Source organism: Neodothiora populina, assembly GCF_041146345.1.
Source record: "Neodothiora populina strain CPC 39397 chromosome Unknown canker_contig_6, whole genome shotgun sequence".
Classification (NCBI taxonomy): Eukaryota; Fungi; Ascomycota; class Dothideomycetes; order Dothideales; family Dothioraceae; genus Neodothiora; species Neodothiora populina.
The window spans coordinates 300,811-313,905 of NW_027191414.1; the positions used below are offsets into that span (position 1 = coordinate 300,811).

A 13,095-nucleotide genomic window follows, 5' to 3' on the forward strand; every position below is an offset into this window, starting at 1 on the left:
GTCCTTGGGATTGCCGTTTGCCGGAGACTAGGCCTTGGTGCGGGTTTGTTCACCTGCCCGGCAAAGCTGGGCTCGGCCCAACTCCACCGTCATAGAGCTGCTCTTCGTGGGGTCTCTCCGCTTGGCACGTTTCAGGGCACGGTAGAGAATCGTGCATAATGTCAAGCGTGGAGCACACGTGAAGCTTCCGAACCAAGTCGTCTTTCCACACGTGACTTTGGAATGATCCCTCAGACGAGACAAGACCGAGTTGTCTGCGATACTAGATGGATGAGCATCGAAGCATGTTGGGGCCATATCCGCTGTATTTGCAGTGTGCGGTAGTAGCTCTTGCTCCAAGACTCTTCTACAGCCACGTTAGTATATTTTCACAAGTTGCCGCTGACACACTCCATAGCTGGTGAGAGCATAGCGACTTCACCTGACTCTGACGTCCATCTGACTTAGCTTGCTATCATCTACTCCATGCTCGTCTGCGACCAAATTTACACAAGGTGCATAATGCCACGATCGTAATGGATTTTTGTTCTCGTATGATTGCAGTCTTCAGTACAAGTACGTCGCTTAGGGAAGAGGAACGATGTCATCCCCTCGTAGTGTATGGTTGGATACACGCAATATCGTGATAGAAAGGAGGGAGACCCTGTCCGCGAGCGTTGTTGCGACATCACCAGAGATTATGTTAGGACACGACAATTGGTCCTCGGTATAGTGTCGCATAATGATACATAGGAAAGATGAATGCTTGACTATGTTCGTTATGTCAAAACATGGAGAAGTTGAGAGCAAGCGGGTGCCCGGAGGGTTGCATTGCAGGTAGAGCCTATGCTTGAACTGCGGATAGCGGCAATGAAGACGAACAGAAGGATTTGGTTGACTCAGGTAAGGCACCACGGAAGATGATGATTCAAGGCGCTCGTTGTCTAATATGGTTGTAACATTTTATGAAGTGGATGTGCATGTGAACGAAGTTAGTTTTCGATAGTAATAGTGAACGGTAGGATGGTTCATCAAGTCCAAGGTACATATTTTGGGGGAGTTGTGAGATGATTAAGGTATAATACTCATTTGTGTACGTGATCTTGCACGTCGCGAACTCTAGGATTTGAACGAGTCCATATATGTCGGGTCACGACTGCGTGTCATATACTTAGGGGAGTGGTGAAGATTTCACATCGAGGTCGGTGTTGGCAGTAGGAGATTCGGGAGGGTCGAGGAGGACTAGGGCTGCGGTTGCTCCCGCTAGCGCATGCGGCTGCCGGTGCTTCATGACATCGAAGCTGCGGCCGAAGAACTGGCACCCACGCGTAATGTGGTGGTGCCCGCTGCTAAGAGCCCAGAGGTGTGAGAGCAGAGAGCAGAGAGAAACAGACCCCCATTCCCAAATACTGTAGTAGTGAGGCACACGCACCCGATGGCTACCTCCGCGTCTACCTTCAAGCTTTGCCTTCTTACTCCTCTTCTCCCTCCTTCCCTCTGTTCTCTGATTCTTCTCATTCATGCTTTATTATCACCCACACCGCCCTCTATAGCGACATCATTCTCGGAACCCTTGAACGCGACTTGCACCTGCCTTTTACTCCGGATTTATCGCGCGTCTGTCACCGCGACTGCATTGAACCTTCACCACGACCCCGGGTGATTGCTGTGACTTGCCCACCCGCGCCTAATACTCGCGCACTTTGCTGGCGATAATCTCATCTCCTCCGAGTCAACACCACATCTCTCCGATTCCAGAGTGCAATAGTCAATCTGATATCATCATCTTCATGCTCTACCGGAGTTTACAGATCTAGAAGCCGAGATAACTTTTTTTCTACACGATCATCTATTCTCCCGGACAAGCCTGGCTGTGACCCCAGGTGGACTTCGCGAAGAAGTACCTTCGGGATGGTGCGCCTTCCCAATCCTCCAATATGTTCCTGCCGTCACTTTGACTAATTCATCACTAGGTTCTGTTCAAACGGAAGCCCGTGGCGCTTCAACCACCACCGCAATACATTGACAAGAATGCAGAGGTAGATAAATAAGCAGATACGCGCGAGGAATAATGTCAGGTTTCTGACTGCTACATACACAGATATGGGTAATGCCCAAGTCCGGAGAAATATTCACAGACTACGAGAGCTATCTTGGACGGTATGTATCCTGAAAGCCCTGTATAATTGAATTTTAATGGCAATCTGCTAACGACAATTAATAGATATGACTTCCTCAACCAGGTCAGCTCATGTGCGCGTGCGCTGTCTGGCTAATGCTGACAACCGAGACAGAAGAAGTTTACAGACTCTGTGAATGGCAAGTCTGGCTTGACGTTCTTCGCTGCGTCAGACATGGAGGTATGTGAGGGTGGGATAGTTTTTGCTTCAGACAGGTTTCGCTGACCAGATCATCAGACTCACAGCTCCATCGACATCGAAAAGCTATTTCCTGATGCACTCCGCGACCCCATCCTGCGCAAGGTCCAATTCTCCACAATATCTAGAATCGACGAGCTGGTCACAATGGTGTTCGAGGAGTTCAAAGCCGAGTTCTTCCCTGGCGAAGAAGTCGATATTACGCTGCAAAGTGGAGACATGTTTGACGGCGTCATAAGGGAAAAGGCCAAGTTCGAAGCTTTGCGCAATCCGGACGGTTCAATTCACAGGCCGGCCTTCTCTCGCTACTTCGTCAAGGTCAACAATGACCACGGCGACGAAGCTCTGGTAGACGACAAGCACATCAAAAGAGGCCGCAAAATATTCACCAAGCAGAACCTACGTTCGTTTCTAAGAAATTCCCTGGTTCGCGAAGCCTGGAATGGTGCGCCCTGGTTGGTGAAGGAGCCAATCGCCAGACAATACCGCCTGCCTATGGATATTCCTGCGCATTTGCTCCAAGGCGCTGGAGCAGGTAGCCCGTCGGTGGGTCATCAATTTTGTCCTGTCGCGGTCAACAAAGTGCTGACATGTCCTGTAGGCTGCCCAGCATTCTTCCCGCCAACAGCCTAATGGTATCTTCAACAAGGTAAACGGCCGCAAGAGCAAGAACCTTACCCTTGGTGATTTTGCATCAGAAAATCAACAGGTTGTGCATGCCTTTCTGCAGATTTGCCCCCAGTATTCTTATCGTCTAACTTCTGTACAGCCCAACGGTTCCAATGCGACCAACGGAACCCACTCCACCAACATTGTGCCCAAGATCGAAGTAGTCAAGCCAGTACCCCCACCAATCAGATATCCTATCGAGGACCTAGACCTGCCCCCTAAACGGGATGGCATCTCCCGTCCTCCCCTGAAGTTCATAACCGACGAGGAGCCAGCTGAGGGTGATCTCCGTCCGGATTCAGTCGGCAAGCTTTTGGAAGTCTGGAACACTCTGAATGTGCAGTGTCAATTTTTCCACTTAGACTCCTTCACTTTTGATGACTTCCTAGCAGCCATGAAATTCTCTTCAGATGAGATTATCTGTCAGCTGTTTGATGAGGTACATTGCGCCGTGTTGAAACAGATTGTTGACCAGGAAGGCGCTCTCCAAGTCACATTACCCGATATGGCTTTGGCAGAGGAGTCAGAGTCAGAATCTGAAGAAAGCGAACCGGCAACTCCGATCATTGACGTGCCTGCACGTTCCACGAGAAGCCGTTTGAGTCAGATCATGGCCGCAGATGCGAAGGAAAGGGCAAGCAAAAGTCCTTCGGAGAGTCGACATCGCCCACACAGAGCACCTGAACTTTTTGTCGAACGTGGGTGGGTTGAGCGCCTCCAGGCTCGCGAATTTATCGACGGCGGCTGGCAGACGATCATGGTGGGGCTTTTGTACCAGCTTTCGTTGAGCCCACGCGAAAAGCAAGAATGCGATGGCATTCTCGCTCATCTGGCACCGCTGGAAGAGGAGCCGACCCAGGACTTGGTGTGGCAGCGCTACATCACTATGGACGTCAACAAGCGGATCACGGCGCTACAGAAGATCACATTACTTGCTGTCAGCACGAAAGCGCTGAGAGAGTACCTTGAAGAGAGCAGCGAAGAACAAACCGAAATCCGCAAACGCAAACTCGAATGGCAGAAGCAACGTAAGGTGGCCATGGCGCAACTAGGTGAACTGGACAACCAAAGAAAGATCCTGCTGCCAGACAATCTTCCGGAGTCACCTAAGCAACATCAACAGCAAGCGGCAGACTCCATGGATGTTGATGTTCCACATGTCGATGATACCTTGAACACCGTAGGAACACCAACGTCGGATATGGATGACGACGAAGATGCTATCGGAGGACGTTCCCTTCGTAGAGCCAACGAGCGCAAGCGCAAACGCGACGAGGACCAGCAACGTCGCGAGAGAGAGCGTGAGGAGAAAGAAAAAGCAAAGATGGCGAAAACAAATTCGAAGCAGTCGAAGGAGTTTCTCAAGATTCTGGATCAGATCGACAAGCTTAGGAAGAAGATTCTGCAGTGCGAATCAGAAATCGACGAGTGCGATGCCGATCTTCGCGAGGCAAGTAATCACCGCACAAAAGTCTTAGGTCGCGATCGTTTCTGGAATCGCTACTATTGGTTCGAACGCAATGGCATGCCATTTGGAGGACTTCCGGACTCGAGTACAGCCGAGTATGGCTACGCGAATGCTCGAATCTGGGTGCAAGGGCCGGACGATATGGAGCGACTTGGCTACATCGAGACGAGTGACAGCGAGCAACAGGCCTACTTCCAACGCTTCGGTATGAAGATCCCGGAACGCAAGATATTGGATGAGGGAGATAGTCATCTCCGGACCGCTGAGCAATGGGGGTATTACGATGACCCCGAGTCAATCAATCTCTTGACTGCTTGGCTGGAAGAAAAAGGCGTTCGGGAGAAGCCTCTGAGAAAAGAGCTGCTCCTCTGGGGCGAGATCATCGAATCGAAGATGAAGAAACTAAAGGAGCTTGTGGACGGAGAGAAGAGCAAGGAAACTACGGAGGACGAGCCGGTGACAAGGATGTCGACTCGCCACAAGACGTATGTCGATACCGAAGCAGATGGTCTGCGATGCCTCAAATGGCACAACAACGCCGCCATCAACGAGTTCGGCCATCTTCATTCCGAGCCGCCCAAGGTGAAAGAAAAGAAGGGCAAGAAGGCAGCAGCGCCAGTGGTCAAAGAGGAAAAGGGCGTGGCACGGCCAACCAACGGCAAAGTGACCAAACCTGAGCCACGCCAAACCAGATCGAAAAAGTGATTTGAGTCGTTTGACTCGGTGGGGACAATGCTTACAATACGACTCTATCATAGCGGACTGACTATGATGGGTCAAGGAGTTTTGACAAAGGAGGAAAGGACTGCATAGCATAGGGAGCAAGGCGTTCTCATCGGAGGTGGTTAGAGCTACATATTCGAGACGAGAGTGGTGTGACTACAGGTATTCTGTGACATCAAAGAAGAAGTAAATAGTCGACGTCTAGTCCAGCTGCACACATTCTCGGCTTTACGCAATGCGACGACTGTCTGATATTACCAACGTGTGAATAACAGGAGGACAAAGCTGAGGTACTCCGTATTCGATGAGCATTGCTATCTGGGGCATGTTGATCATGATTCACAGCGAGGGTGCCTGCCCGATTTCGGACAAGCCTGAATCGTCCACAGCTGCTGGTGAACGAGCGTCATCCCGGTTGATAGCTCTCAACAAGATGTGTATGATATCTGTCACTACTGAATGCAATGTAGACGCGCTCACGTCGATCCAGCAGCACGCACCAGCATGAGAAGGTGTGGAGCAAGGGGAGCAATCTCCGCGCGAATGTCTGTGAGACATCATAGGATGTTGTAAGAGAGCGGCGCGGGCGATAAGATAAGCCAGATGCGTTCTATGACGCGCGCAGGTCCAGATGCACTATTGGCCAATCACAGGGCGGCAAATCTTCGTAGCTTTCGCGAACTCCGGGAACAGCTTTTACGAAGTTAAGGTACCTTAGCGTTGCTTTTTTTTCCCGTCACCAAGCTGACGGACGCCGAGACCGCTGGGGGTTTGGCGAAGAGATTCGCAAAGATTAGCACAGATGACCCACCGAGCGTCGGCGCTCTTGGTTTGGTTGTAGCTCACCGCGGCGGGCTAGAATGACTGGCGCGCAAAAGCTCTTCCTCTCTCTCCTTCATCGCCTTCGCTTCACTTTACTTCTGATCTGTAACCACTTACACCTTAGTTCAACAAAACACCGGAACTGCCTGCTCGCGGGTTCATTTTGCCCTTATGCGGACTGCTCCCTCAACCTTTACTTCTCAAGGTATGTTGCTACTCCAGGTTTCCTTTTCTTCTTCCACGTGAGGCTGCTATAAAGCTACAAGTGCAAGCGCCCTTGTACAGAGCTTGGAGCATACTGCTTTCATTCCACTCCCTCGATACATATAATCAATATAAGCAATAAATGAATAGATGATTGACATATATCATAGATTACATCAGTGACCATCTCTGGAAGGCCAACGTGAACTGAAAGCGTGTCATCCAATAATCAAGCTTTTAACCAACCAACCCCAACCCAAACATTATTACCACCTTCAAAATGATGCCCAGCCTGTTCAAAGCCTCGATGAGGCCCACCTCCAACTTTGCCAAAGCAGTCCGTTTCGGTCTGCAGGTCAGAGGAAAGGCATCCGTCGTTGCCGGTACCGAGCGAGCTGCTCCTCTCAGGAACATCCGTTCTACCAAGCCTTCGTTTGAGCGTGCCACCCTCACCATCAGAGTAAGCCACTCCAGTTCATCCAACCCATTGAAGTATTGATGACTGATCGATATTTACAGGATGGTCCAATCTACCACGGAAAGAGCTTCGGCGCCAAAGCCAACATTTCTGGAGAAGCTGGTATGACTCACGCGTCACGGACAAGTGATACGTGTGGTTTTCCGTTGCTGACATGTTGCAGTCTTCACCACCTCTCTTGTTGGATATCCCGAGTCTATGACCGACCCTTCATACCGTGGACAGATTCTCGTCTTCACCCAGCCATTGATTGGAAACTACGGTGTTCCCTCCTCGGTCAAGGATGAGTATGGACTGCTCAAGTACTTCGAATCCCCCAACATCCAAGCCGCCGGTATCGTTGTGGCCGATGCAGCTTTGCAATACAGCCATTGGACCGCTGTCGAGAGTTTAAGCGAATGGTGCGCCCGTGAGGGTGTTCCTGCCATTTCTGGTGTCGACACCCGTGCCATCGTCACCTACCTCCGTGAGCAAGGATCTTCACTTGGCAAGATTGTCGTTGGAGAGGAGTACGACGCCGACGAGGACGAGGCTTTCGAGGACCCAGCCAACATCAACCTTGTACGCAAGGTCTCTACCAAGGCACCATGGCACATTCCCTCCCCCGAGGGTGACATGCATGTCGCTCTCATCGATTGCGGTGTAAAGGAGAACATTCTCCGATCGCTTGTTTCTCGTGGTGCATCGGTCACCTGCCTGCCATATGACTACCCTATCCACAAGATCGCCAACCACTTTGACGGTGTCTTCATCTCCAACGGTCCTGGTGACCCAACCCACTGCCGCGCCACCAGCGACAACCTCCGTAAGCTCATGGACACCTCTCAGGTTCCCGTTATGGGCATCTGTCTTGGTCACCAGCTCCTCGCCATTGCCATCGGAGCCGGCACTATCAAGATGAAGTACGGTAACCGGGCCCACAACATCCCCGCTCTGGACTTGAGCACTGGCAAGTGCCACATCACTTCGCAGAACCACGGCTACGCTGTTGATGCCACAACCATCCCCTCCGACTTCAAGGAGTACTTTGTCAACCTCAACGATTCATCCAATGAGGGCATGATCCACAAGCACAGACCTATCTTCAGCACGCAATTCCACCCCGAGGCCAAGGGCGGCCCACTCGACTCCAGCTATCTGTTTGATGCCTACATTGACAGCGTCAGACAGTACAAGAAGACCCAGGATGCTCTGAACCCCAACAAGAGCAATCGACCCAACCCACTTCTTGTTGATTTGTTGCCCAAGGAGCGCGTCGGTGTCGATGCTCCCGGAACTCCTCACTACGAGCACTCGGAGGCTGTAGTCGGTGCCGCCGCAGCTGCGTAGATGAAACCCTTTAAAACGGGCCATGATGAGTGAGATTGAGAAGTCTTTACGGCGGACGTACATTCATTTGGTAGCGGGTTCCTTGTTTTCTTCCCTTTTTGACCCATCAATTCTATGGTATAGCAAAAAAAAAGAACTGCTGTTTAACATGCTGTCAACGTTTCTTACTACAATAACAAACTCTTGCAACGACCGTTTTCCACGCCGAAGGGCACTTCGATCTGTAACAGCGTGAGGGCCAGGTATCGCAATCTTGTGGAACATGCGACGCAGAAATAGCGCCTTTGCCTTGATATCTTGTGTGTGAAAGTTGAATATGAATATGTCACGCCAAATCCAACGTCTGAAATCCTACAACGTGCATTTAATGTCCTTACTCACGGTCTTGACTCGGGACTTTGGATGTAGACGGATCGCGGCTTCGACATCCTCATCCTAACCAGAAGCTAAGTCCGTGGTTGCGAAAACTGCATGTCTTCCCTTCCTCAGCTTGCCTCGAGGACTTGTTCTACCTCCACGTCTACCACTCGATTTTCGGTCTTGCCCCTGTTTGGCATGGTGTAGAGAATCGTAAGGACCATAATCTAAAAGAGGACACAGGAGACCTGACTAATGAGCACATCAGTGCCCACGGCTCGAACTCTGTGATATCCACAAATCCGTTTTTGCACAAGGAGAGATCCCCGACAAAATGAGCTCCACAACAATAGCTGTACTAGCAACACGCCTGCTTCTTACCACTCTCTGCATCTCAACAGGCATAGCGACGATGGCACTCCAAACACGGCAGACTCACTCGCCGAAGACCGTAATGACAAGCATAGCCCCGACGCTTCGTCCAGCTGTCGCGATGAGCTTCGCGGCTGTCCTCTTTACCTCTATGGAATTGCAGATGCCTCTGTCGAGCGTCATCGACGCGCTCACTCGGCCCTGGTGGGATGATGTAGAGAGGATCGATGGGGCAATCGGAGGGTTCAGGGAGCGAAAGCTGCTGGCTTGGGGGGGTTTGTTTTTGGTCTATTGGTGGGCGTTCTGTGAGGGGGTGGGGGTGGCTTATCGGTCCACTGGTAAGAAAAGCAAGGAGAAGAAAGTGTGAAATATACACAGCTATGTAATTCAAGATACTGGATTTCGTTGTTTTTGTTGTGATCAAATCGTTGCGTTCAACATGACTGCATCTGAAATATGCCTTTGATTACTCTGCAATACCTAGGTACAGTATAGAGCTGCATGTCACGGCGATGTCTCGGTACACTCTCTCGTAGAAGCAGTCTGCACAAGCAGCATCTGATATCGCCCAATCTCTTCAGCCCTAATCATGAAATAGCATTCCCAATGCGCAATAAGAATGAGAGTTGAGGCGCTTCTCGAAACCGGCAAGAAACCTCCCCTTGGACGCAGGACTGGAACACAAGCTCCAGGGCTGTGACATGAAACGCTAGGCCGCTCATCTACATATGCGATACGCAAGCCACAGAGTCATCGCAGTGACTTTTGTACTGCTCCCCTGACGCAGTTCTTTTGATCGACAAGAAGTGCCACTTGTGATGTCGAATACCCGTATTCGTGGGCTGCATTTCGAGTCTAGTCATCTCTTCTCATCTGCATAATTCACAGAAGAGCTGCTACGAGTACATGCCAAAGAGGATCGGCACAAAGGGGCGCCAGGGACGATGCACTAGATACCAAGTCACACGTCAGGGAAAATTCGGCGTCAAGCGAGTGGCCACCTGCATGCGGTAGAGGGAAAGAAAAAAGCTTACCCCGCGTTTACGCCATCGTTTAGCCCCTGCCAAGGGACCAATTGAGACTCGAGGAAGGGTGTCGCAAGGCACTTGTAGTGTACGGTAAAGTAGTCTGTATGATGAGTGGTTGGGTATTTACTGGCTGTAACAGTCTGGAAAGGCAAATGCAGAAGTGCTGGAACAGAAAGACACGATACGAGAAGGCTGTAGCTTGCCGGACGCGCGACTAAAACTCATAGCTCGCCGTTCGTCTGCAAGATCTCCTGTACCACCTTGACCGAATTGCTGCCTTATTCAGACTGAGCGCATCGTTGTCCTCGTTGTTGATTTGAGCCCTGTTTCTTAGCACTGACCCTCACTTTGACTGACATTGTCTGAACGTCTCTTTCATCTCCCAGTCAGGCCCCGCTCTCTCTTTCGATTGAAGCTCGCATTGTTCTTCCCTGATCCTCAGACTTGCGCTCGCTTCCGGTCAAAGTCGGAATCCTTTTCTGGTGTCGGCGCAGCCTTCTCTTTTTCTATCACTGTGGATACTCTGACCCGGAGTTACGTATCCATATCCACGCTTACTAGCACAGCCATCCTAGGAAACCATTTCGGACAGCAGCAGCATCACGTAACTGCTGAATTGGTGCTTGCGCCTCCGCACTTTCTTGTTCTTGTAAACACCGCCTGCTTCACCGGGACTATTTTTGGGCTTTACTAGGAAACAGCGTCAGCAAAACATAATCGACCAACACTCGTGAATAATCACAATACAAACGTACTGTAGTCTCGCAGACGAAAGAGGAGAACTCCGACTTGGACTTATTGGAACCGGAAACCCTTGACGTCCTGTCAGAGACCGGCCCCTAGGCAGAGAGCGCTGGACAAGGATATCAACATCACTCTCGTTTGCGCCACTACCGAACAAGAGTCGCATGTCGCCGTGACGGAAGAGAGAGCAAGAAGAATACTCGGGTCTATTGAGTTGGGAGGGCCGGTGTGATAATCTCCACACGTGATGCCGTTCTGCAATACCACAACCACCGAGACCAAGAGTACGTTCTAGACATGGACGGTGGCAGCGGAAGATTACCTTTTGCGCTGCAAAGTGAAACAACCCATGATGAATGTATTCTGACTATATTTGCCGTGTTGCAGTCGAAGAGACGCCCCTCTTTGGGCATGTCCAATTCCATCATGTTGGTCTCATCATCTCCGCCTTGTTCGCCCTCATCTCCGTTATAATCGCCTTCTTCCTCATGCAGAAGCATGCCACTCATTACTCCAAGCCAAATGAACAGAGACAGTATGTGTGCACCTCTGATCTACTCTCTAAGCGCCCGCTTTTCTCTCTTGTGTACTGATTACCTTCGCTTTCACAGCATCATCCGCATCATCCTTATGTTGCCTGTCTACAGTACGGTATCTTTCCTATCGTACCTCTACTATGAGCATAGTGTCTACTTCGAGGTCATTCGTGACTGCTACGAGGCTTTCGCAATCGCCTCTTTCTTCACTTTGTTATGCAATTATATTGCGCCGACTCTACATGGCCAGAAGGACTACTTTAGAACACTGACTCCCATCAACTGGTTCTGGGGTGTGTTTGGTTTGCAGAAATGCACTGGTGGAGAGGACAAGGGATTTCTGAGACGGCCAAGGAGTGGTCTGACTTGGTTCAACGTATGCATCACTTTCTTTTTGTTTCTGCTATAGCTGGATGCTGACCGCTTGTGATCACAGGTCGTATGGATTGGCGTCTTCCAATACTGCTTCATCCGTGTCTTCTTCACCATTGTCTCCGTCATCACCGAAGCTACCGGTCGCTACTGCGAAACATCACTTAACCCTGCCTTTGCTCATATCTGGGTCATGGTTTTCGAGGGTGTGGCAGTCACTTTCGCCATGTTCTTCCTTATTCAGTTTTATCTGCAGCTCAAGAGAGATCTTGCCGAGCACAAGCCGTTCCTCAAGGTCATTTGTATCAAGATGGTCATCTTCTTCTCATTCTGGCAATCGGTATGTATTGTTATTCTTTTGATTCTCGTTACGCCCCGATCGTCGTTCCTCTCAAGTACTAACAAAGACACAACAGCTCCTCATTTCCTTCCTTTCCTCATCAGGTGCACTCAAAACTTCAGATAAGCTAGCGAGCCAAGATATCAAGATCGGCATCCCTAGCATGTTGCTATGTATCGAGATGGCAATCTTTGCAGTAATGCATCTTTTTGCCTTCCCCTGGCGCGAGTACGACCTCACCTCCAAATCGAACGCAAACCCCATCCTTGCTGCTGGATCTGGATGGTCAGGACCCAAACCAGAGTACAAGGGAGGCAAGTTCGGCACGAAGGCCTGGGTCGACGCCTTCAACCCCTGGGACATCATCAAGGCCTCCGCCAGAGGTTTCAGATGGCTGTTTGTCGGCAGAAAGAGCAGACACCACGACATCTCCTACAAGATCGCCGCCGAGGGCGCCAACACTAACGGCAGCACTTTAGACTCACCAGCGACCAGCATCCCTGGACCCAACGTCATGACCCAACACGCTCCCTCGGCCACCGAGCTTCAACAGGGTGGTCGTGGACGCTCAGATACAGCAGAGGCTGACGACAGAGCTGGCCTGCTGTCTCACGCACAAGAATTCAGTCCGACAGATCCATACGGCAGGTCAGGGAGCTTCAACTCGCAGGACGAGACGGATATCGGTCACGGAGGCGCCATGCACATGCCTCCTTCCGTCACTTTTCCCGAAGCAGATGCTTACGGCGGGAGATCGTACGGTCAGTCAGTAGTACCGCAGCATTCCCAGGGAGGAATCAACGATCCGCCGTGGGACGCCGATACGGCTTACCATGCCGCTCCTAGTGCACCGAGTAGTAACGTGCAGGGAGGAGGAGCAACAGCAGGAGACTCGTGGAATCACTGGGCTGGCGCCGGTGGTGCTGGGCCAAATGGCAGGACGGGATACTAGTCCTTGACTTTTTTCCCTTCCCTTTTTTCCCTCTTTTCTTTTTCATCAGACCGGAGAGAAATATCTAGTAGAGAAGGAGAAATGGATGCTTCCCCTCTTCTTTTTCTTTCTTTTTCTCTCCACCGCCTCTCATCAACTTGGCTTTTCTTCCATCCCGAGAAAGAAGACAAGAACGAGAAGGAACGGGAGGCAGAAAAGAAAAGAAAGTCTGCAGGTCCAGTCCAATTACGGCAACGGCGTCTTCTTGCTCTGTTTTTCTTTCTGTTGTTCTTGTTGTCGTTGTTTGTCGTGTTTCTACAAAGCTATGATACCAGAAGGTGTTTGCGAATTTTGATTCCTTTTCA

The 13,095-nt window shown here is 50.7% G+C and overlaps 3 protein-coding genes across 4 annotated transcripts; all 3 read left to right on the forward strand.

The window, feature by feature from the left end:
• Positions 1-1,890: 1,890 nt before the first annotated feature.
• On the forward strand, positions 1,891-5,199 carry AAFC00_005736 (uncharacterized protein; the record flags this gene model as incomplete). 2 transcript variants are annotated; one of them, XM_069345565.1, is made up of 8 exons in its annotated part: positions 1,891-1,893; positions 1,953-2,018; positions 2,081-2,139; positions 2,204-2,222; positions 2,274-2,339; positions 2,397-2,903; positions 2,959-3,066; positions 3,127-5,199. In XM_069345565.1, 8 exons carry the CDS (start codon positions 1,891-1,893, stop codon positions 5,197-5,199), a joined length of 2,901 nt encoding a protein of 966 aa, XP_069197767.1. The 2 variants fall into 2 exon arrangements, with proteins under 2 accessions (XP_069197767.1, XP_069197768.1); XM_069345566.1 differs by having other exon boundaries at positions 2,959-5,199.
• Positions 5,200-6,523: 1,324 nt separating this feature from the next.
• On the forward strand, positions 6,524-8,050 carry AAFC00_005737 (uncharacterized protein; the record flags this gene model as incomplete). Its single annotated transcript, XM_069345567.1, has 3 exons — positions 6,524-6,703; positions 6,763-6,823; positions 6,885-8,050. The coding sequence occupies 3 exons, from the start codon at positions 6,524-6,526 to the stop codon at positions 8,048-8,050; spliced, it is 1,407 nt and encodes a 468-aa protein (XP_069197769.1).
• Positions 8,051-10,798: 2,748 nt separating this feature from the next.
• AAFC00_005738 (uncharacterized protein) lies at positions 10,799-12,751 on the forward strand (the record flags this gene model as incomplete). Its single annotated transcript, XM_069345568.1, has 5 exons — positions 10,799-10,835; positions 10,939-11,086; positions 11,163-11,463; positions 11,524-11,799; positions 11,876-12,751. 5 exons carry the CDS (start codon positions 10,799-10,801, stop codon positions 12,749-12,751), a joined length of 1,638 nt encoding a protein of 545 aa, XP_069197770.1.
• Between the last annotated feature and the right edge of the window lie 344 nt (positions 12,752-13,095).